Source organism: Hippocampus guttulatus, chromosome 6, assembly GCF_054856545.1.
Source record: "Hippocampus guttulatus isolate MCC_2025c chromosome 6, RoL_Hgut_1.0, whole genome shotgun sequence".
NCBI lineage: Eukaryota > Metazoa > Chordata > Actinopteri > Syngnathiformes > Syngnathidae > Hippocampus > Hippocampus guttulatus.
In genome coordinates, this window is record NC_141266.1 from 7,494,234 (window position 1) to 7,517,880 (window position 23,647).

General features: G+C 43.0%; 1 protein-coding gene and 1 long non-coding RNA gene across 2 annotated transcripts; one reads left to right on the plus strand and one right to left on the minus strand.

Annotated features, from left to right (window-relative positions):
* Positions 1-4,847: 4,847 nt before the first annotated feature.
* pou3f2b (POU class 3 homeobox 2b) lies at positions 4,848-8,295 on the minus strand. Its single transcript, XM_086114651.1, has one exon. It carries the CDS (start codon positions 8,265-8,267, stop codon positions 7,119-7,121), a length of 1,149 nt encoding a protein of 382 aa, XP_085970777.1. The 5' UTR covers positions 8,268-8,295; the 3' UTR covers positions 4,848-7,118.
* Positions 8,296-8,544: 249 nt separating this feature from the next.
* On the plus strand, positions 8,545-15,764 carry LOC147203409 (uncharacterized). Its single transcript, XR_015101291.1, has 3 exons — positions 8,545-8,600; positions 15,136-15,165; positions 15,334-15,764. It is a non-coding gene; the product is annotated as an uncharacterized LOC147203409 (long non-coding RNA).
* Positions 15,765-23,647: the final 7,883 nt, after the last annotated feature.

The following is a 23,647-nucleotide window of genomic DNA, read 5'->3' on the forward strand; positions in this document are numbered from 1 at the left end:
CTGCTTACGTACAGCTACACCAAAAATAAATACATTTATAATGAATCCTGAAAGCTCATGTATTATATAAATTAAAAATGAAGAAAGATTAAATTAAAGGACATTTTTGCTAGAATTATCATTTGTTTCAGCTAATTTTATACATTTAAAATGTATTTGTGTTAAGCATTATCATTTATATTTTATATCATTAATGATGTTTATTTATTTATTTTCCCCAGTTGTAGTTACTTCGTTAGTACGTTGGAGTGGATATAGATTGCAATGCTGATGTTTAGGAGTGGATTTTTCTGCGTTTAAACAAAATACGTTTATTTGTTCTTGTATTTCACTATGTGAGAAAACAAAAGTATTGTCACTGTATTACAGGAACATATTTTCTCTGTACATGTAATTTTTATTGCATTTAATTGATCGCTAAAGAAGAAATTCAACTACTCAGCTACAATGGAAAATTGCTGCATCTTTTGAAGTAGGTGGAGGCCTTGCTCAAGGGCACATCAACAGGAGTCAGGAAGAAGACGAGCCTCTCCAACAACATTTTTCGCCATTTGTAGACCAATGCAGTGTGGAAAAACACGTCTTCATATTGTATCTTAAAGCAGCCATCCGAGTTGGAAGGATCTTTTCCATTTTGTCTTTAACGTGGAAGTGAAGTGAGCTTAGCAGGTTTGAGAAACAAAGTTCTCTTTTTTCTGAAGCTGCTGCATCCCTGTTGGCGCCCCAGTTCCAGCTGTAGAAAAACAGCCCCAAGCATGATGCTGCCAAAACCATGCTTCACTTTAGCTATGATGTTCTGTCTGTGGTGGAAAGGGAAATCAAATTTGTTGTCATTGCACGTCACAAGTACAGAGTAATGAAATTCATTTCACAGTTGCGACCAGTCCAAGAGGGCGGCACGATGGCAACTGCTTAGCACATGTGCGCCACGGTGCAGGGTCAAGCCTTCGAATCCGGTCTCCGGCCGTCCTGTGTGGAGTTTACATGTTCTCCCCGTCCCCGTGCCTATGTGGGTTTTCTCCCGGTACTCCAACATTCCAAAAACATGCATGGTATTGTCCATAGATGTGATTGCAAGTGTGAATAGTTTATGTATTGTGTGCCCGGCATTTGGCTGACAATCAAGTTGTACCGCGCCTACCTCCGAAGACAGCTGAGATCGGCTTCAGCACGCCCGTGACCCTCGTGGATAGAAACGGTTTGGCTGAATAGATGAACCTGTTCAAGAAACAAAACAAGAACCATACCAAAATAGGGAGACAGAACGAGAGGAGTGGTGGCTCACCAGACGACACACCGTGCGATGAGCCGCCTTGCGTTTGCCACAAAACATTCCTTTTTAGAATTATGCCCTAAACGTTCACTCTTGGTTTCGGCGGACCATAACCCATTTTCACATATGCGAGAAGGCTTCAAAAAAATCAAAACTTTATTTTTAATTCATCAGAAGCACTTTAAATGGCAGAAGGTTAATTCTGAACACAACCACGTCCCTACTTATAAGAGGGTGTACATACTTTTGCAACAAGATTATATTAATTGTTTATTGCACTTCCCCTCACAAAGATTTTTTTTTTTTTTTGAGTTGTACAGGTTGCAGGTCCCATGAATGGTGGAAATGCTTTGAACATTATGTCTTGGTCACATTTTTTTTTGTATACCACAAAAACTTGGCCTTTGAACAAGGGTGTGTAGACTTTTAATATCCATTTAACGTTTTCAATGGTTTTCTTTTTATTTATGTACGTCTTATGACTGTTCTGATTGGTTTACCTTGACCACCAGTGTCTCAGGAGGGTTTGGAGGCATCGGAGCTCAGATGAGCATGTCGAGCAATTATAGCCGGAATAATAACGCACTGATGGGGTGACACGATTCGCTCCACTGATCAGAAAAGTTCATGTGAAGTTCTAATTAAACACTAAACTCGTTTACAAATGAACGCACACACGTATTTGTGTGCTTAAGTGTGCTGGGTGTAATTAGCAGCAGAGCGTCTAAGCGAGATGGAAGAACAACAATGTCAAATATTGGAGTTGCACAATGTTTGGTTTGTGTGTGCGTGTGTATGCAATGCAAAAAAAAAGCCTCCTCACAAGATGTAACTACAGTTTAAGACAAACAAGTTTATTAGGAAATGTATGATCAGGAAATGAAAATTATTCGGCGCAACGTTGTGTACTTTTGTCTTTTGACCTTTTGGTGCATTGAAGCTCGCTTTTGAGTGGCTTTCAATGATATAAACGGCATTATCATAAGACATGAATGACTTGACGTCAACAAAAAGGACGACTTGACCAACTTTTTGGGCCTCTTCTCATTCACCACAAAACACCAACCCACAATTTAACATCAGATTTTCTTCAGTCATTTTTTAGATCTTTTTTAAAGAGCTTAAATGATCTTTGGAAGTAAATTGGGGCCATTTCAACAAATTCCAAGCGAGAATGAAATCTACAGACAGCTACTGTACATGCACTGTAGTTTTACGATGACAGCATCTGTACATCAGCTATTCCTTGGCAACTGTTTTAGAGATGTGGATGCTTTTGTAAATAATTAACTGTTCAGATTAAGGGCGATAATCAAATAGCAATTATGCAGCACCATAAGATATTTCATGTTTGGCTTATGTTTGGACTGTTTTTCCTCCCAACTGTGTTTGTCAGCATTCGTAATCTCTGCAATGGTTTATTTCTAATACATACAAGAAAAATTGATCTGCTTATTTAACTCAAGTGTGGCAGGAACTCCTGAATCCAGAATTAATTTCATTTTCCCTACTTGCCTTACCTTGACTTGTCACAATGTCTTTGGTGAGGGGTGACTATTCCCTGTTTGATCCAAACCAATGCCAAGACGTAATCAATTTATGATGTGCTGAAGTTGAGAAAAGTATGCTGCAGAATGTCAGAGGTGAGACGCTGGAAGCCAGAAAGTGTCCAACACATGTTTCCATTGATGTTCTCGGCCTTCTGGAGGATCGCCGATCACCTTCTGTTGTCATTTATGGACACTCTTTATGGACAACACGCTTGGTCGATGCATTCATTCTGTCCAGGGTGCTCAACAGCTGTCAAAATTAAATAATTTGGCCACCATGCTATTGTTACAGAATCTTTTGTTAGGAGTAAGAATATTTGAAATTTAATTTACATTTACTACATTTTTTTTGTGATGAATCAAAGTGTCACAGTTATTTCCATTATGAAGACTGGCGTATACTGTAGTGTATTGTTAAAGTCGCATAGCTAAAGTTGACATTTTTCTGTCAAATTGAGTGGCCATTATAAAAGAGATATTTTTATCATTATTATTTCTTTTTAAAGGAAGCACTTGATATACACTTGATACATGGTAGGTTGGCCTTGGATCCTTGGAAGTCTTTAAGTTTTGCAATTTGTGGGGTTTTTTTTGTTTTTGTTTTAGATTTTTTTTTGAATGAATCCTGTTTGTCATCGTTTGCCCCCTCAGATTCATCAGAAAAATCTCTCTTCAAACTGCAGGATTAACTTTTCATATGTTTAACATGATACGGATTGGTTTGGTTTCCTGTACTGTATATTAAGCTCTTTCCACTGATCATCAGTGCCAGTTAGAGGGCCACATACAATCACTAGGTGGCGCTACGACACTGACTATTCCTACTCAACGTTTTACGACCATCAGCAACACAAACACTGCACTTTTCCTTACCTGGACGTCTAATGGGAAATTTCACCTAAATAAAGAGGAAGGTATAATTAAGGCGACGAACTATTAATTGCATTTGCTACAGTGGGCACACGGGTGTGCTTTTTGGACGTCGCGGACTTGTAACACAATTAGGAGCCTCTATAGACACACCATTTCAAAAGCCGTGTTTACCGGTGACGTGAACTGGAACTCTCAATTTTAGAGGAAAATTAACTGCTCTTGAAATGAATTGATCGCATTGCCTTAAATTAGAAAATGCCATGAAAACAGTTGAGGTGGAAATGGAACCTCTAAATAAGAAACCACAACACTTAAGTTTTTACAGACAACCATATTTAAGGTCATTTTGTTTTATGAGTTCATTAAATACTATTTAAGACCTAATTATTCCTGACTGCTATATAAAACGATGGCATTTACCCACCGGTGGCAGCCTATTGTGTCAATATGTTTAACTATCGCAATTTAAATGAACGCGTTTGCTAATTTGTTTCTGTTCACGTTAACTGGTCAACAACGTCGTCAGGAATGAATTGAAGATATCCTTTTGGGCGCGATCTGAAAGTAAACCTGCAATTGAGCAGCTTTCCACGTTGACAAAATCGTCTGCATGTAGTTTCTCTATTTACGTTGAGCAAAAAAACAAACAAAATCAGGATGTTATTATTGCCCATATCACCATCGCTTATCCTCGCGAGGTTCGCGGGCGTAGTATTATTATTATTACTATTATTATTATTATTTGTTGTTGTTGTTATTGTTGTTGTGTTATATAGAAACGTATTGCCTTGTGGCAGGACAAATATCCCATTCTCCGTTTGGAAGGAATTACGTCATTAAACATTTTTAAAGCGTGCCTCTAATACCCCTCAAACATTCAAATGATGCATTTTATGGTATGTTTATCTCTACATATTTCACTTTTAGAGCTTTTCATTTTAGTGTTTAATTGCAAGGATAAAAAGGCCTCTCTGTGGCTCAACAATGCCTGCCGGGCCTCATAATGAGAAAAATGAGAAACTCGTTTAAAAATAAAAATAAAAAATAAAAAAGCAACCTGGTGCACGGACAAAAACAACATTCGAGACATTGGTCTTAAATCAAGGCAGGGAATGAGTTCACTTTTGACTTAAAAACACATTTAGTCCCGACATTGGAAAAAAGCTCTTTAATATCAACCCCGTTATTTAAAAATGTGCAAGTCCGTTTGTTCATATAAGTCATGAAGTACCCACACATTGACCACCTCGGTAACCCCAGGTTCATCCTGGGAATATGACTTAATATAACCCCGATAAACAAACAAAGAAACATAAACGCAACAAAACAAACAAACAAACAAACAAACAAATCATATCACCGCAGGAAAAGAAAAAGTAAAAAACAACGTTGGTGGGTTCAGAGCAGATCCAGATCTCACAACTTGAACTTGCAGTGAATTTGGACTTGAATCGATTGATTAAAGCTACTGAAGAAACATTGCAATGTAACGAGGTTTTCTCTTGCTTTCTGGCGGGGTAAAAAAATATCCCGGGGAGTAAAACAAACCCTTCGAGATGGTGGAAATGTTTGGATAAAATAAGAGGCCACCTACGTGATAAAAAGATGTATATACATGTAGTTGTGGAAATGGAAATTAAAATACTGTCCTCCACAAAATCCATTCGAGAATAAATTACAAAAGCAGACAAATACAAATATAAAACAAAAGGCTTCCAAGTGATGAAAAAAACACGAGCGAAGATGAAGACAACTCGAAAATACTGCGATGATGATAATAATAATAATAATAATAATAATCTATCCATTTTCAACACCGCTTATCCTGAACAGGGTCGCGTGGAGTTGCTGCAGCCTATCCCAGCTGACTTCGGGCGGAAGGCAGACTACACCCTGAACTGGTCGCCAATCAGTCGCAGGGCACATATAGAGACAAACGAACATTCATTCCCACATTCACACCGTCACTGACTGAGAACCGATCCCACGTTGCCCGCACACAAGTCCGGCGTGTGTATCACAACACTATCACCGACAAAATAATAATAATAATAATAATAATAATAATAATTTTGATCAAATGCTGATGTTTGTGGGTGGGGGGGGGGGGGTGTTCGGAGCCTACAATATGCTTGGGAACCAATGAGCGGTTCTGATTAGTTTTGCTGTTTTTTAACTCACTCTGACTTGGATTTGTGGCGAACTCTTAAAAACACGAATGTCTTTTAATCTAAAATTGAGTTCATAAAGCATACGTGCGAATTTGTAATTGAATTCACAAATTTCAGCAGTATAGTGCGAGAGAATCAAACTCCTGAAACGATATAAACGGAATTTACATGACGTAAAAAAATATAGCAAATGCACTCGGGGATGCGAGAGCGATAAATAACACACAGACACAAGGCAGCAGGTAGATTGTGAAGGAACCCGGTTTTGAAAAATTCAAATTCAATTTATGGAATATTATTTCAAAAAGTGCCCCAGTGGAAAAAAAAATAAAATAAAAGATGGAACCATGACATTTAGAGTACATTATTTACAAAAGCGGATGCGAATGTTGTTATTATTGTAGAAATCAAGAGTCCGTCCTTTCTTTTTGGAAGCTGGGAGTCTAAAGGACAATAAAGGCGGCGTGGTTTGATTCATTATAAGACTTTATCCTCTTATTCACGATAGCTGATCACATCACAGCCACGGCCATGAGTTTGAGTCACAAATATAATCATCAATCTCTTAATTATTACATCGACACATGTCTGTTTTGGATGATGAAACGCTGACTGACCTCAGTGATCATATCCTAAATATCGGAGCTGCACGGCCTGCTGTCTCGGCGCAATAAAATGAATGCAAAGCTGACAGATGCTCACCCTGAGCTCGACTCTTTAGTGGCCCCCAGCATCCAATCAAGCAGCGAGCATCTCTGCTGCATGGCGCTAACGCAACTAAGACGCCTTTGCCTTGTTATTTTTTTTTTGTAATCGTAATGTTTTTTTACACACGGGGATAAAGTGTTGTTGAAGAGATTCTGCCGTTGAAGAGCGGACGCGTGCGTTTGGCGTTGAAAACAACGACATCCTTGTGCCCTCCCCTCCCTCTGCTGTTCTATAATTCCATGACACAATGGGGGGGCTACACCTCGAAACTGCGTCGAATGGACTCACAGTGCTCGGCTGGTATCCTCAGAACAGAAGAGAACACGCGTTGATGTTCCTTGAGCTCTGGAAGAGAGACGAGAGAGGGGTCGTCCCGTCCCCCCCTCTTCTCCTTTCGTTCTCGCTGCAGATTTGGGGACCGTACTCAGTGCTATTCATCGTACATAAAACACCCACTATCGTTTTATAGTCCAGTGATTTATATAGAACCGCGTGGCGGGGGATAATAAGTCAAAATCTCGGCCAAGTCCCGTCGGAGCGGGCTCATTGCACGGGGGTCTGGACCCCGTGGTGGGGCGGCGTGTCCCCGTACACGTCCTCGCTCCCCGGCAGAGCTCCTCCGGGAGGCGTCATCCGTTTCTCCTTCTGTCTCCTGTTACAAAACCAAACCCTCACCACTTCTTTCTCCAAGTGCAGACTGTCCGCCAGGGAGATTATTTCCGAGGCTGCGGGCTTTGGGCACTTCAAAAAATGGCTCTCCAAAGCCCCCTTGACGCTGACCTCGATCGAGGTCCGTTTTTTTCTTTTCCTGCCCTGCGCGGCGATTTTGTCCAGACTGGTCGGGCTGCCCGAGGTGGAGTCCGCCTCCTCGAGCCACTTGTTCAACAGAGGCTTCAGCTTGCACATGTTTTTGAAGCTGAGTTGCAGGGCCTCAAACCTGCAAATGGTGGTCTGGGAGAACACATTCCCGTACAAGGTCCCCAGGGCGAGTCCCACGTCCGCCTGCGTGAAGCCGAGCTTGATCCTCCGCTGCTTGAACTGTTTGGCGAACTGCTCCAAGTCGTCCGAGGTCGGCGTGTCCTCGTCCGAGTGGTCGTGGTGGTTCGGGCCGTGCTGGTGCTGATGCTGCTGAGACGTCGGATGGCTGTGCTCGCTCAGGTGCGGGCTGTGGTGGTCCTCGTGAGGGTCTCGTAGGTTGTGGTGGTGCAGCCCCTGGCCGCCGCCCGGACCCGGGATCAGCCCGTTGACGCCGAAGCTCGGCTGCGAGTAGATCAAGCCCTGGCCGTTGGTGGTCGCCATGCTGGGGATGTGCGCCGCCGTGGTGGTCCTCCACGCCCGGGCGTCGTGGTGGTTCCCCCCGTGCGCCGCCTGGTGCACCGGCAGGTGGGACGGCGCCCGCGATTGGTGCTGTAGGTTGCTGCTGGAGTTGTGCATGTCGTCCCGGGCGCTCTGCACCGCCGGTTTGATGTCCTGCTCCGAGGACCACGGGGCCGTCTCGCCGTGGGACAGCGCGGCGATCCACTGGTGAGCGTGGCTCAGCGCGTGGCCGTTGCCCTGCAGTTGGTAGTCGCTCTGCAACAGGCTCTGCGCGTCCCGGTACGCCGCGGCTTGCTGCATGCTGCCGGGCTCCGAGTGCACGATGGATGCGCTGGAGGTGAGGATGCTGTAGTGGTTAGACGCTGCGGTCGCCATGACGCTCGGAGCCGGACTGGCAGCTCGCATTAGAACCAGCTCGCATTTGACGCACGCATCCTCTCGCCCGCTGCTTCCAGTCGGCTCTCTCCCAGGCGCTCTGCCGAGTGGACGCCGAGGCTCACCTGCGACTCCGCGCCGCCCCGCCCCGCGCGCTCATTGGCCGAGCGAGGCTGATGGACGTAGTTGCTAAGGGCGACGGCGCGCCGATTGGCCGCCGGGAACGCGCTCCTCTCTTTGGTGAGTGGGGTGTGAGAGGGAGCCGAGTGGAAGAGAGCCTCGGAGTGCTGCACGGAGGCGCGGAGCGGCGGCTTCGGCAGTGGCAGTGCAACTGTAAGATAGCGTTGATTTATTTGGATTATCAAGCACTGTCGTGACGAAAGATGTCTCACGGGTAGCCGCTAGCTCCAGAAAAGATCGGATGCCCAGCATGTATTGATCGCTCATACCAATTGTTTTGATGGGCGTATGTAATTGTTTGCGTACAACATCCTCATCTATTTGTGTAAATCTTTCATTTGGGGCTACATCGTGACGATATGCATGAGTGGGCCCGTGAAATGTTTGTAGTTTGCAGTCGTTTGTATTGATATGGCCCGCTCGTGTGCATTACTTGCATTTCAGGGAAATATGTTGTTGTCGACTGATTTATTTGACACTTTGTCTCGTATTTAAGTTTGACACGTTTTTAATACAAAACAACTTTATTTATATTTCATTTCACAACAGCTGCAACTGAAATTCAGCACTTTACATAGAACATAAAATAACAATAGGGTTGAAAACAACACGTGCGCAAACATTTGCAGTTCTAAAAACAGAATTTAAAGACGTGACATTGTTTTCCATGTTTTCTAAATAGAAGTATTCAGTAAATGACAACAGCTGTCTTTTGAATCAGCAATAAGACAAAAAAAAGTTGCGTGTGTTTTAGAAATGATATATATTTAGTAAAAGGAACTCCAGGCAATATAATTTGCAAGACAAACAAAAACAACCAAATAATATATGATTAAAAACATACACTTTGGAGGATGCACGTTGAAGTGGAATGGCCTGACATGAAATCGTTGCCTAATTAAATTACTTGAACGCGACCTCAGGGTAAATTATGTTCAACGGATTTGTATTTGATGAATTAAAAAAAATAGACACTTAAACCTATTAAACGAAGGTTCTTAGCATTTTAGGAAATGTACAAAAACAAAATTTGTTTGCTTTAGATAACTTTCAAGATGTTCCAAAACCTGTGAGTGGATTTTTTTTTGTTGCAGTCACTGTGAAAAGGATAGGTTCTTCAATTAACTCTGTGAATTATTATTATTTTCTGATAAGAATGAACACGCTGCACTTTCTCTGTGATGAGGAGCGTGATGATGTATTTTGTATGACCTTACAATTGTTGTCCAACATTCTGCGAGATCGGGGCCAAAACAAAGACAAAATTGTAAGATCCTCCATCCTTACGTCATCAAAAGAGATCTTAAAAATATTTGCAGCGGTTCTATCATTCGTCACGCTCAAGTTTAATGGCGTGTGGGAAAACTGGCTGCTCATCACACAGTGAAGCACAGACAGACCAAAATGAATGAAGAGGCAGTTTAATGTTCAAACCGGGGCCTTTGGTCCAGAGCAGAGGGAGCAGGCTTCCATCCCGCCCCAGCTGTCGTCCCCCTGGTGTCAGCTTCAGGGACCAGGACTTTGTCCGGAGAGGGGACATTCCTGGCTCGACACTGCAGGTTGCCATAGGGAGAAGTAAATGAAACAACAGCAGTGGCGTTACTCCCTTCCCCCCTCCCTGAATGCTCCTGTGCCATCGAAAGGCCTCTATTTAGAGAGGCTCTCTGCAGTGGGGACAAAGCATGGCCGGGGATAAAGGAGGGAGGAGTAAAGAGCACAGAGCCCTGAGAGGGCGAAAGGAGAAGGAAACCGAAAAGATGAGAGAGATTATGTCCCTCCTCAAAGCTTCTCCTCACACTGCAGTGAGATCATGCAAACTACTTTTATAAATAGAAAGAAAGAACGAAAAAAGAAAGAAAGAAAAAGTTTGGGGGGAAAAACCCTTTGAGGTAAACCACAAGTACAGCTGTATTTCATTGGAAATTATTTCAATAATTCATTATATATGACTGCAAAGAAGAAAAACCCCCACCCATTTAGTTTAAATTTGATCTCACATGAACAAAGCGATAAAGGCCCCAGATGAAATCAGTAAGTCAATGGACACCGTTCTTCAAATGTACGAATATATACATTGAAAAGAATTCAAATGGACAAAACTCACCAATTCATTCTTCTGGGTCACGCAGAGAAAATTGAGACAAAGCGATAAAAGAAACTCACTTTCAGAAACAAATAGTCATTGGTAACATTTAAGAAACACTTCAATGTAATTGTTACTCGGTTCTTAGTCGGAAGAGAAAACATAGGCTCGACCTGTCGGTCAGAAAGAAGAATACAGTACATTTCTCATTGTGGTTGGTGTTTGCAGTTGTGTAATTAGGATGCATCAAACTGAGCCGTAATTCGGATCGTTTCTCTTTTCACCGCAGTAAAATATTACCGACCACTTCAACTACGGGCATATTTTTGATTCATTCAAAACCAAACATTGTCTGAAAAAGTATTTTGGATTCAAGTCTCGTATCGGGCCTAATCAGATGTCCCCATCGTTGAGGTCAGTGAGTGGAGAATGAAATCTTCATCATACACAAAGCGCAACCCAGTTTGATGACTATAAAGGTGGAATATGTCCCACATTGATCTCAGTGAATACCACTTAAGGCAGTTTTAGCCAAATGCGGTTTACATTTACAGAAATATATTTTGAAAGTGTGAAGGCTTGGGAATAGCTTTCGCCGTAAGTCTATTGAGCAAACAATCCTTTTCAGAATAAACAGATGGCAACGATTCGCAAAGCCTGGTAAAAAAAAACCCCACCGAGTGCTTGTACTGTAATTCCACTTCGAAGTGGAATGCTTCAACAAGTGCACCTGATTGGACCATTAACGTCGATCAATTCATAGGCTAATAATCCTTTGAATGAATTCAAGTGATACGAAATAAAGTTTCCGGGCACGGCTCAGTAATTCTTTCTGGTAATATTGAACATTATTGTGGCGTAACTTCGAAATGGGCCAAATCAAAAGAACATTGTGGTAATTAGGCTGTAATTCAAGGAATTACCACATCGCCACGCAAGCTTAAATAGTCGTGTTGGGAGAAACGTAAAGCGCATTATTCTAATGGTCTAATATGCAAAATATGTCTTGTTTCAATTACAGGGGTTTAACAATGCATAAATGATGTGAGCCTTGTTATTTGGACTGCAGGGTCCTTCCTTATTCAATCCCTTAAAGGGACCAGTGCGAGGGGCCAAACTAAAATCTCTTATACACCAAAAAAAGAAAGAAAGAAAAACAAACCATTCACCGAGCACCAAGAACCGCTGTCAACCAACATTTAAGGGAATAAAGATGAACAGCAGAGAATGTCGGCATTAAATTAACAGTGGGATAATTATATGACCCGTGTGTTGTAAAGATTCAATTTCTAACGCGCTAATTAGGCAACCGTCTCCCCATACATCAGTTCACATCCCTCTGCCATTTTCTCACTAGAAAGCGTCCTGTGAGCGGAAATAATTGCATTTTATTAAGACATGGTTTGTGTAATGAACAGAGACAAAGGAGGGACTGCTGAAATATGATATGTTATTTAAATGGCTTGTTCCGCACGCTGTCCACCGTCCCCGTTCGTCAAGTCTAAAGTGACACACGCACAGAAATTCCCAGATCCCATGTCAGACAACATGGCATGTTTCATCGGAGGAAAGATTATGCATTTATGCCTCTCTCATCTGACATTTAAAGCACAATAATAATCTTAATGATGCTTTCAGTCACTTGACGGAAAGGAGTTGGTGTCCTCCATCTTTTTTTTTTTTCTCCCACTTATCCTGCTCAGGGTCATAGGTGAGCTGGAGCTTTTCCCAGCTGACTTTGGGCAGGGAACACCCTGGACTGATCGTCGGTCAATCAAAGAGCTGAAAGATAGAGGCCAGCAGTAATTCACACCGATGGGAATATTCAAGTCTTCAATTAACCTTACATGGATTTTTGCAGGTAGAAATAGAGGACCTGAGGTAAACCCCCAAATGGCCACTATGATGCAGATGCACCAGCCAGAGGCTCCACTGTGGCGTGTGCAGTCAAATATGATCTTATTGTTGGGGGGGGGTCACGAAATTGACAAATTCAGAAGTGTTTGGATAATGTCAGAAATGTCACCACAATGTATTTGAAATAAAACAATCATGACTTCTAGCTAGAATTGAAGAGGTCCCATGAAAAAGTTTCACCATCCTGGAATCCTACAGACATTTTTATTCAGGAGGACGGCCATTTTCAAGGGCTCATAAATCGTTGTACAAATTGGGATGCATGTAAATAACCATAAATTTATAATAATCGGATTATAAAGATTTATTTTTTTAAATGACCGCCCGAAATCAGAGATTTCTTTCCCTCTACTATAACAATAATATTTCAAACAACAGCAATAGTGATTTCTAAAATTGAATTAGAATTGAGCTCATTTTGTCCTGTGTATTAAATTAAATAGTTTTGAATCAAGCACGCACGATCATCTCTTCGAAAGTGATACTGTTGATTGAGTAACAGGTACGAAAAATGGTTGTCAAGGCTGCTGCGAGGCTTACATAACAGCAGCTGACCCACGCCTTTCATGCCTACTCTAATTGTTGAGGGCATCAAAGAGGATGGAGATTGACAGGCTGGAAAGGCGGATTAATGCGTCGGCCGATGACGACAGACTGAGGCGTGAGGGAGGCAACTGCAGGGTGGGAAGGGGTCTCAAATAGTTGAGGAAGACAAAAAGTGGGGAGCGAGTTAACGAGAGGGAGAGCATTAATTGCACGCATTGAGCTCTCTTTTGCTGAGTGTGGCTGTCGAAGGCGCGGGCTCTAACCCCTCCGAGCAGCCCACCGTGATCTCAGCCAGCTCTCAGACTGCTTGTATTCCATCGCAATTAGGACACTCAAAGGCCTGCTTAAAGCTGTACCAGACCGCGCGCGCGCACGCACACCCACACCCACACACACATACACACACGCGGTTAGCAACAACCCCTGTGGGTCCCTTCCATTGTCACACAGAGGTGTATTCCGTCCCTCCTTTTGAAGACCTGGATGAAGAGACCACCCTGGGGAGTATAGAAAAGGCAGATTACCTCTCTTTCTGTCCCCTTTCCCTCTTACCTTTCATCACTCTCTGCCTCTTTATGGCGTTCTCTTTTCTGTGTTGCTTTGCTTTGCTCCTCCAAAGTCAGCTGGAGCGGGCGTCGAGATGAGCTTAGCATGGAGCACACACACAACTTGTGCGAGAGAAGAGGAGCAGTGAGGCGTTGGTGGGACGGATGCGAATAATGGACTGCTTCAGCTATATCATATCCCTCCCTCCTTATTATTCATGCAGTCAAATATTTCAACAAGTGTTGCTCCTTGGCGCTCCCCCGTCGGCATCAGTCTCGCCTGCGTTGTATTAAGGGAACGCTCTTCACCGCAGCAGAGTTTTCTTGGCTGCGTTTCAGTGTCTCGTTCCCCAGAAAGCATTTAAAACAGATTACCGACCTAACGCTACACCTCCCCAATAAAGCAGGGGGGAAGCTGGCACATTAACACCTGCAATACTCTTCAATGGCATCAATAGATTAACGAAATAATCCACACAATGAGGTCTTTGATTCATGCGGTTTGGCAGGCAGTAATGCCAGCACGGGAAATCTGGCACAAGCAGTCCCCTTCTATTTTTTTTCCAATTTATTTATTAATTTTTTGACAATCTTTGCATCAGATGAGCTTTTGATGTATTTGAACTCCTACATCTGCTGTTTTGCATTTTCTCAGTCAGAGGAAGAACCCGCTTGTGATGCTCACGTGAAGGCAGAAGGGGAGGAATCACAGGCTTTCTGAAGGGTGTTAAAACAGGAGCTCGCCCTCGTCCTTCCCCCAGTTTTCTGCATAAGGATGCACATAAAGAAGGAGTGCGTGTTTGTGCGCGTGTGCGCATGTATGCGTGTATGTGTGTGTGTGTGTGTGTGTGCTCGCGGTCCCATCGCTCATGTGCGGCTCGATTAGCCCCACGTGTGTCGTTCGTCAGACGTGGAGGCAGAGCAGATGGCAGGAGATGCATGGTGTTACCGTGCTGCTGCACAATGTAACACCGCTCTAATTGAAACATCAATACGGCACTGTCAATACACAACTGCTTCTTTACCAAACACCGCTACCCACAGAGAAAAGGCTTTTTTGGGGTTTTTTTTTAAGTCAGACTGTTTTACTTTGAAAAGTTGAAAGTCAACTCTGTAATTACCGCGAAGCAACTTGTTTCAGGTATGCCGAATCTCCTAATTTGAATGACACACATCACTTGATTTGTGTTTGTCGAGTGCCGAGGTGCTAAAGGAGGCATGGAGTCAAATTAAAAAGAGAACTTGCTCTGTAGCGTCTCCTTTGCGGCATTTTTTTTTTTTAATGAATTGATAAAGACTTGAGGGAGTTCACATTCCTGTGATCGGTAATTTGATGTTACCGTAAATTCAGTGGAGAACAGAGAGAAATTAGGCGGCTAGAAATTAATTTGTTATTTGTCCAACCCAATGGGGAGTGACGAAGGCTCCTTAATGAAAGACTTATCCATTTCCTACTTAGCGGATCTGAATTCGCACTTCAACGAAGTGGAAAAAGACAAACATATTTGTCTGAGCTGTAGAACTCGGAGCAGAGGAAAGACCTGCTCCTGAGACAAATTGTTTTTGAGGAGTGATTTATGTTTGTATGTGTTTGCAGGGTGACAGAGTGATGGAGTTCCGAAACCAGGTCGGTAATCCACCTAAAGGATGTTTGCTGATAGCAAGGCCGCACACGCGCGGCCAAGGGGTTGAATCATGATCATCTGACTTGCCGCGCCATTGATTGAATTCGTTCTTTTTGAAAAGCCTTGTTCATTTTTTTCCTCTTCTCCTTGCACTGCTTTTTACTTTGCAGTTTGCCCTGGTCCCGGCAGCACCTTCCACACATCCGCGGATGCCATCTGTTCTGATGAGGTCAAGTTGTTACGTGATCTGATGATCTAATCTGCATTCGTGCAAAACCATCATCCGTCTTTTTGGTTGCCTAAAACTGCATACAGTGTATCCAACAAATAGTTGGACTTCTCTCCAAAAGTATTGCAACCGTTTTTAACTAATACAAGACTAGAGCTCGGCAGTTCAGCGTTTAACTTTTCAGCGCTGCATGTCTTCACTTGAGACGTGAAGAAGTGTAACGGACACGAAAGTGAAAGAGCCATCTGTGGGTGAGAAATAAACATTTGCAGAGGAAGAAAGCAACCAGCCGTTTACAAAGTCAGAGCCGCTGAATGGTCACGGAAAACATTTGATGACAGAAATGTAGTGAGAGAAGGCTCACAATCAAGAAGGCCGTCCCAAACAACTCTGTTATACCCCTTTCCCACTGCCGCAAAACCACGGGTAAACACGCTTTTTTTGAGCAGTGGGAAAGGCTCACTGGCCAGTGTCGATCCGTGTCCACCAGCACGCCATGGGAGGCGGGTTGTGATCGCCTCCGATCGCCTCCGCTTGCAGTTTGAAAGCCTAACACGGGACTTCCCGGTAATTACGTGATGACATTGGGTGGTACGTGATGCGCCATAACTTATACGACTCCTTTCAATTTCGGCCAAAAATTCACGTCGTCTACGTTGTCTCAGTAGTAGCAAAGAGTTGATCCTCCGCTGCTTTTCGACCATTTTGAGGACGGTAAAAAGCATGATAAAAGAAAGAACACTCGCTTCCATCTTGCTTTGTTTACCACCAAGAAATCTGTCGCAATATCATCTACGCAATCACAGCGTGGTGATGTAACCAGACGCAAAGTGGTGGAAGGGGAGGGGAGGCGCAGAATCGCCATCTGTTGGTCAATTGGAAAGGGACAACACGCCAATTGGTTGCGTGTCGCCACAGATCACTACTACCTGATAGTTTCAGCGGGAAAGGGGTATTAGTGACTTCAGCAACAACCTCCAAAGTGCAGATGTCAAGATGTAACAATTTAATGTCTGCAGAGGACTTGATGACCAGAAGTAAAGAGGCTTCATCAGAAGATGCAAATTGCTCCTTGACAAGAAGCACAGAAAGGACAGTCTGGAATTTGCCAGAAGTGCATGCACAGGCCTGAAAGTTTCTGACAAAAACGTTAAAAAAAATTTAAAAAAAGTGATAGAAAAGCTAAAGCTTAGCGGAAGAAAGCATCTGCATATGATGTCCAACATCAGTCAACAACCTCAGTGGAGGGAATGGCATGGCTTGGGCTTGAATTGCTTCCTCTGGGAGCAACTCATTCATGTTCTTTGATGCAACACGAACGAGGATGTCCACAGAAACACCTTGACTGCAGATTCGAACAAAAATGTAACCAGGGCGAGTGAGAGATCCGTCATTATCGAGCTAGACAATGACCCAAAACAACAAAGGACTTCAGCATATTGCTCGCCATGACATCCGCTGGCCAGAGGCTGAGATGTCCTGTATTGGTTTGCAGAGGGGGAATGTGCTTCGAATGCCAGGCAGTTCTTCAGTCCCTGTGCCTTGCCTTACATTTGGAGTGCACAAACTCTGTTCACCGCTGCACCAAATATCAAAAGCTCTAAATATGAATACATGTACACCCCTGATGGGAGACAGTCAAACCGACCGACCGTGTTTTCACAAGGTACAAAATGAGCACAAACAATTGAATCTTAAATCAATCAACCGCTGTCTAAGTCTCCGGTGAAGATTTCATCTGAGCTCAAATTTCCAGCAAGTGTTTACCATCTCACAGGAATAAAGAATCCGCAACCAGCAGGGATTTTACCGATGGAGTTTATTACAAGGCACGTGGAAGTGTGAACGCTGTAAAAGATAAGACTGCACACAACACTTTCAATTATTTCTCACAGCATTCACGAAAATAGAAGCCCAGTAGGGAGTACAGTAAGACAAACCTATAAAAAGACACGGAGCGAAGACAACTCCCAGGCTGGTAAAGACTGAGCATACAATGTCTTGCTACTGGGTGGAAGGAGATTATTGAGAAGAGCACACGCATGCTGTAATGGAGCAACAATCCAGGTCTAATCTATGTTTGGAATCACATTTGACAAGTATTAAAAAAAAAAAAAAAGTTGTTCTTGGGAGTACAAATGTAAATGATGATGAATTCAGCAAAGCCGAAAAGAATTAATATTGTGGCCAATTTTGTTGTGAAAGGAAGTTTGTTTTCGGTTAAAGAGTCACTTCAGATTGTCATATTTCACATCTGTGACGGCTAGAGTAAGAAGGATGTCATTTAATGCTCTTCTAACGAAAGATAATTCTGTGTGAACGAAATCAGCTTGTACACGATGCGAACTTCTTCAGCTCTTCATTCACGGACATGAAGGCGCAATATCGTTCCCGCCTCACTGCAATATGATTGGCTGCCGCATCGCTGGAAGGATTTGACGCACATGCTTGCTGCCCGCCATCTTCGGTTCGCGTTCATGAGGGAAAAAAAAGAAAGAGTCGGCAAAAGAACCCAAGTGGCGCTGAACCGAAATTGTTGAACCCATCGGTTTTGATGGTTGTCAAAATACGCCTAAAAAAAGTGAATCATTTTTGTTTTTTTTGGGACAGATATCTACAGTATCTGCAATCGAATTAATTTGCAGAATGCAGATATCATTAAACGAAGTTTGAGATAGCTATAATTCCAGTTCGAGATGTCAATTTTCAGATTTTAAATCAAGTTACCTCTAGAACCAAACAAGGTCATAGAAATCTGTAAATAGAATCAGGACTAGTCAAAAGAGTGTTGTGGATACCTCAAACTGCAGCAAAAGACACATGTTATTCCAGTTGTACTCACACTCACTCACGCAAGCAAGGAAATAAATAGATAGATAGAGAGAGCAGCAGCAGAGATCTTCTCCCCTTCTATCTGTTTGGAAGTAAGTAAACTGTAGATAGATCTCTGTGATTACAAAAAAGAACAAGTGTCGTTTTGGCAAAATGACGTTGCAGATATCTGTGGTTGAACGTTGACTCAACAAACCATCATTACGGATGTCGCAATCTGTGGTTTTGACTCGTCATAACTTCGTGACATTTGCTTGAATTAACTCTTTCAGGGACAGCGGTTACAGCAGTGGACAGCTTATAATGTTTTCAGGGTGCAAGGTTGGAAAAAAAACTATTAAAAACATGAAGAAAAATTATACAAGTAGTCAGAAAGGTGTTGTTGATATACAACATTAATTCCAGATCATCAAACTTTTTAAATTGTAGTTGCTTAATTAGCTTGCCTTAGCCCTCTTCTATACAGGACTGTCACTAAATTATCGTTATTATTGATCTTAGTGGGCAAAATGTTATTTATTTTTGTGTTATTACGTACATGAATTAAGAGCCAATCCTCAAAAGTAAGCCCGAGAACCAAAATGATCTGTTTCGCATTAAATGCTTCACATTGACAGATTGGCCGCTCATTCAGGCAATGCAATCTTTCTTGGCCTCTAGCTTGTCAACACAAACAGATGACTGACATCTTTTCCTGGAGCGGATCTTTCTTTTCTACTTTAGATGAGAAGCCTTTGGTGAAAATGAGAGCAAGAGGGGGAGGGAGGGAGGCTCACAGAGAGAGAAAGAGATGTTTATTTCGTTTGTCTCTGAGGGACAACCCTCAACCCAAAACGCACACAAGCACACACACACGCACACACAAACGCGCACATGCACACACACACACACACACACACGCACATACACGCGCACATGCACACACACGCACGCGCACACACAAACGTGCACACACACACGCACATACACTAGCAAACACACACGCACACACACAAACACGCACACGCACACGCACACACACTAGCAAACACACGCACACATGCACACACACTAGCAAACACACACTAGCAAACACACACACAGACACGCGCACACACGCACAAATGCACACACACTAGCAAACACACACACACACACGCACACACACTAGCAAACACACACACACACAGACACGCGCACACACGCACAAATGCACACACACTAGCAAACACACACACACACACAGACACACACACGCACACACACTAGCAAACACACACGCACACACAGACACGCGCACACACGCACAAATGCACACACACTAGCAAACACACACACACACACACACACACACACACACAGAGACATCTTCAACCCAACCATCCTAATGGATAAAAAGCAAAGAACGTCATTTGTAGGCCAAGTATTTCAGGGAGCTTCCTTCTCTTCAGCTTTGCATACCAGTCGAACAGAGCCCAAGGAAATGTGCAACACCCAAGGTGAGCGTGTGTGTGTGTGTGTGTGTGTGTGTGTGTGTGTGTGTGGTCGTGAGGTTGTCATGTCACCGAACATCGATCCATTTGCCCTTTTTTCCCCAATTGATTCCTCCTCTTTGCCTTGACAATGTCTTCGGCTCTACCACTTGGGCGAAAATTGGGGCTAAAGATGTTGTCAGGGCTACGTGTACTGCAAAAGACATGTTGAGTTGCACTTTCACACGCAGTGCTGAGAAATGGTAAAATAGACCAGCAATTATATTCCAATCGAATCTCCAAGCGCTTTTCAAGTTAGAATGATATTTCATTGTATCCAAACCTACTTGGAGTGTTGTGTGCAGATAGGATCAGAATAACAATATCTCAGTCCTGACGCACCTGTCTGATCCCTATCTCAGTGGCGATGATTCTGACATTTTCAGATGTTATTACGCAGAGACAAGTATTTGTATCCGAAAGCCTTGACGGTGAGCGCGGCTTTGAAAGGAAATGCCGCATGTGCATGAATTCCATGCCTCACACCCGGACAGTGCAAGCCATTCCTCAGTATCACCTTTTGCGCCGCCGAGCTCATCCCAACATGTGAGGTTGATCAATGCAGATATGTTCAGGGGAAATTCGGCCACTATTGGAATAGGAAATCACAGCATGTGTCTGTTGCGTGTCTCTGTACAGCACCTTGTGGCTGACAGGAACGGTGAGATCAGCAACGAGCTCCTTCCTATCTCATTCCGCGGCGAGCCCCATAGGTCACTTCGACAGGGGCTCAGTTGCCCCTGTCGAAGTGAGTGTGTCCACATTGCCCAAGGAGGGAGACGATGCGAGCACATGGACACGAACAGGCAAAGGAAAACTTCACAATGATAAATGTGCAATTTGATTTCTACACAGAGGAAAGGTTGTCACCACTGCGCAAATGTTTTTCTTATGCTCTTACAGCCATGGTATCATGTCATATCCTGAATTAAAATTCCAGTTCACATGCAGAATCATTGTACGGTAATTCTCTAACATTGATATCAATAAGCCGATATCACATCTTAACAAATACTAAGCGACACCCAATTTTTGATGCAGTTTCTTAAATCCTATGAAATATGGAAATGCTCTTTTATCATGTTTTGAAAAAAGCTTAGTTCATGTTGCCAAGCATTTTGTTGTTTTTCTTTGGTTTTTTTTTCCAGTTTGGGAATGAAAGAAAAAATCTTCTGCTTTGAAAATACTCAACTACAAGAAAAAAAAGTTTGGGTTTAGCTGTTTATAATGTATCACATAATTTGGGCACTTGTTTCTGCAATATTAATTTGAACTACTTTGCATTCACCTCAAGATACACGTGATTCATGACCAAACTCTGTGTGTCACGCATTCGAACCACCATCAAGATCCATAAAGAAAAGTCTACCATGAGGGCACTCAATAGGCCCCCGTTGTTGTCTTACAAATATGTTGCGGATCAGCTGATCAGATACATCGTGCAGAAAAGTAACTAACAAAAGTAAAAATAAATAAATACAAATAAAAAAACAAAATGTAATCCAAACTCTAGTTGCAGAGCAATTTCAAAACAATCACCGCTGCTTACAAAGTGCTGTACATGGAGTAAAATCAGATGTCCAAAAGTTTAAAAAAAAACCTAAAAACATCAAGCACAAAAACAATGTCCAGTCTCATGCTGAGTCAAAAACCAACGAATGAAAGATGTGAAATGTGAAAAATCCGTGAACATCTCAATACCTATTTGTTTGTATGTTCAAAAGACACGCACCAGCACGCGGACGCACACACCCCCTCATAAAAGCTCTCTCCAACCAAGTGTTTTTCCTACGTACACTGTTTGTGTCGGCGCTTGTTTTTGTCCTCTTTAATTGCGTCTTTTTGCGTGGAAGGAGCACAGACGACAACAAGGCAGTGAAGGCTGCAACTAATGGAGAGGCTATAATTGTGAATAGAGGCATTCATCGAGGGACGTCATCCAGGAATTGCACCATACAATACCCAGCGCCAGGCTGCTCAGATCACCAACGAGTCAGCAATCACACACACACACACACACACACACACACACACACACACACACACACACACACACACACACACACACACACACACACACACACACAAACAGCGGAGCACCGTAATCACACCTCTGGAACAGAAGGAGGCAAGGAGGAGAGGAGCTGCAGGGGAGGAGAGCAAGTGGAGAAAAGAAATTAGACAAGGAGAGAGGAGGGAGGGGAGGAGGAGATAAGATAGTGAAATTGACGTTTCCTACCATTTGATTTGGGTCATAGAGCCCAGGAGGCAGATCAGACAGACAGACACACACACACACACACAGATTTTGACATCAGCATAGGCATGGCGACACATGAATACATATAGGATGCAAGAACAATGAAATCCTTCAAATACACATTTTGAAAGACAGACAAGCACAAAGACATATACCGCATTCTGTCAGGTAACCCTCCAACAGTCTCTATACCATCCCCCAGTCAAATAAACCATTAGGCCAAACACAGAGGAAGCAAGCTAAAAGAGACACAACAAAGCCTTTCCTGGCAGCATGAAAAAAAGGCACCTGTCACAGAGACATCAGGAAGAACTCAATTAAACACACCATCACTGCTCAATTACTGCCATACAATCACAGCAATTTACGTTCCTTTGCCGCACGACCGCCAAACAAACACACATGGGGGTCAAATACAAAATACAGAGACTGAAATAGCGCACACAACTACAACTACAGCTGCAATCTTTTTGCTTTGGTATGATAGGAAAACCAAGCCATTCATCCGTTGGGAAATGGCGTGCCAACATAGACCAATGGATTGATTACTATTCTCTGCATTATATGAAAAAAACAAAACAAACAACGACAAGAAAACAGACCACGTCAGCATAGTAGAAACTATGGCGTATAATACTGCGGCCTGAAGAGCTAAGCTGCAGCTGGACACCAAACACTAGCATGAGTGATTATTTTACTTATGTCTAGGGATGCACAATAATGGGGTTTTTTTTCCCACCGAAACAGATAACAGATAACCGATAACTTCCTGCTTCTGCAAACCAAAACAAAAACATTTTTTAAATTGGCATATTACAAATGTACCTGTTGTTGCATCTTAAACATTTCACTCCCGCTTCCTCCTAATATAGCAGGGTTGGAGGATGGCGTGAAAAAGTGGTCAGCAACAGCGTACAGCCACATGTTTTGCTACTTTCTGAACTCTTGTCACTTCAGACGTTGAGGCGATGGGCAAAAGCCCTGATGCGTAACATTCCCTATTCATAAAGTTGGCCACGTTTTGTTATCACCCTGAGTGGTGTTTTATATATATATTTGATAGTAATGCTTCAATGAATAAATCATTCACAAAATTATTTACTGAGCAGTGGCATTTCAACAATGCAGCACACACATTTTTAGACCAAGGCAGGGCCCCAATAATTTAAGTGTGACTGGCCATTTTCACGTGCAGACATTTTCAAGTACCAAAATAAAACCAAATGATTAAAAATAGAACCCACCATCGCTGCACTTCACCCAGCCGTAGCTGTTTGTATTCCAAGAAGTCTTCATTACTTTTATGACATGAGGATATAGTGCACCTATCCTCACGAGGTTCGCGAGCGTGCAAAAAAGTTGTCATTCGTTGTAGTCGGACATCGTTATCTACTGATGAAACTTCACTTTGTGTAGCCAGGTTTCCATGATTAATCAAATGCAACAGTCATCAACATAAGCAATTTCCAACTACAGTAGTTCTAGTTCCAGAGCACCTGTTTCGTGCGGTATGGATCTGGTAGAGATGCTCGTCAGTGGAGGTTTGAGGTTTCTTAGCCATTAGCTTACCCATAGCTCTCTGTTCAGCCACCTCGCTTTTGCTTACGTTGCCTGCACCGCCAGACTCGACAACAATCCACTGAGGACGCATT

Coding starts and splice junctions, on each gene's coding strand:
- pou3f2b (XM_086114651.1), bottom strand. CDS start 8,267: ATGGCGACCGCAGCGTCTAACCACTACAGCATCCTCACCTCCAGCGCA.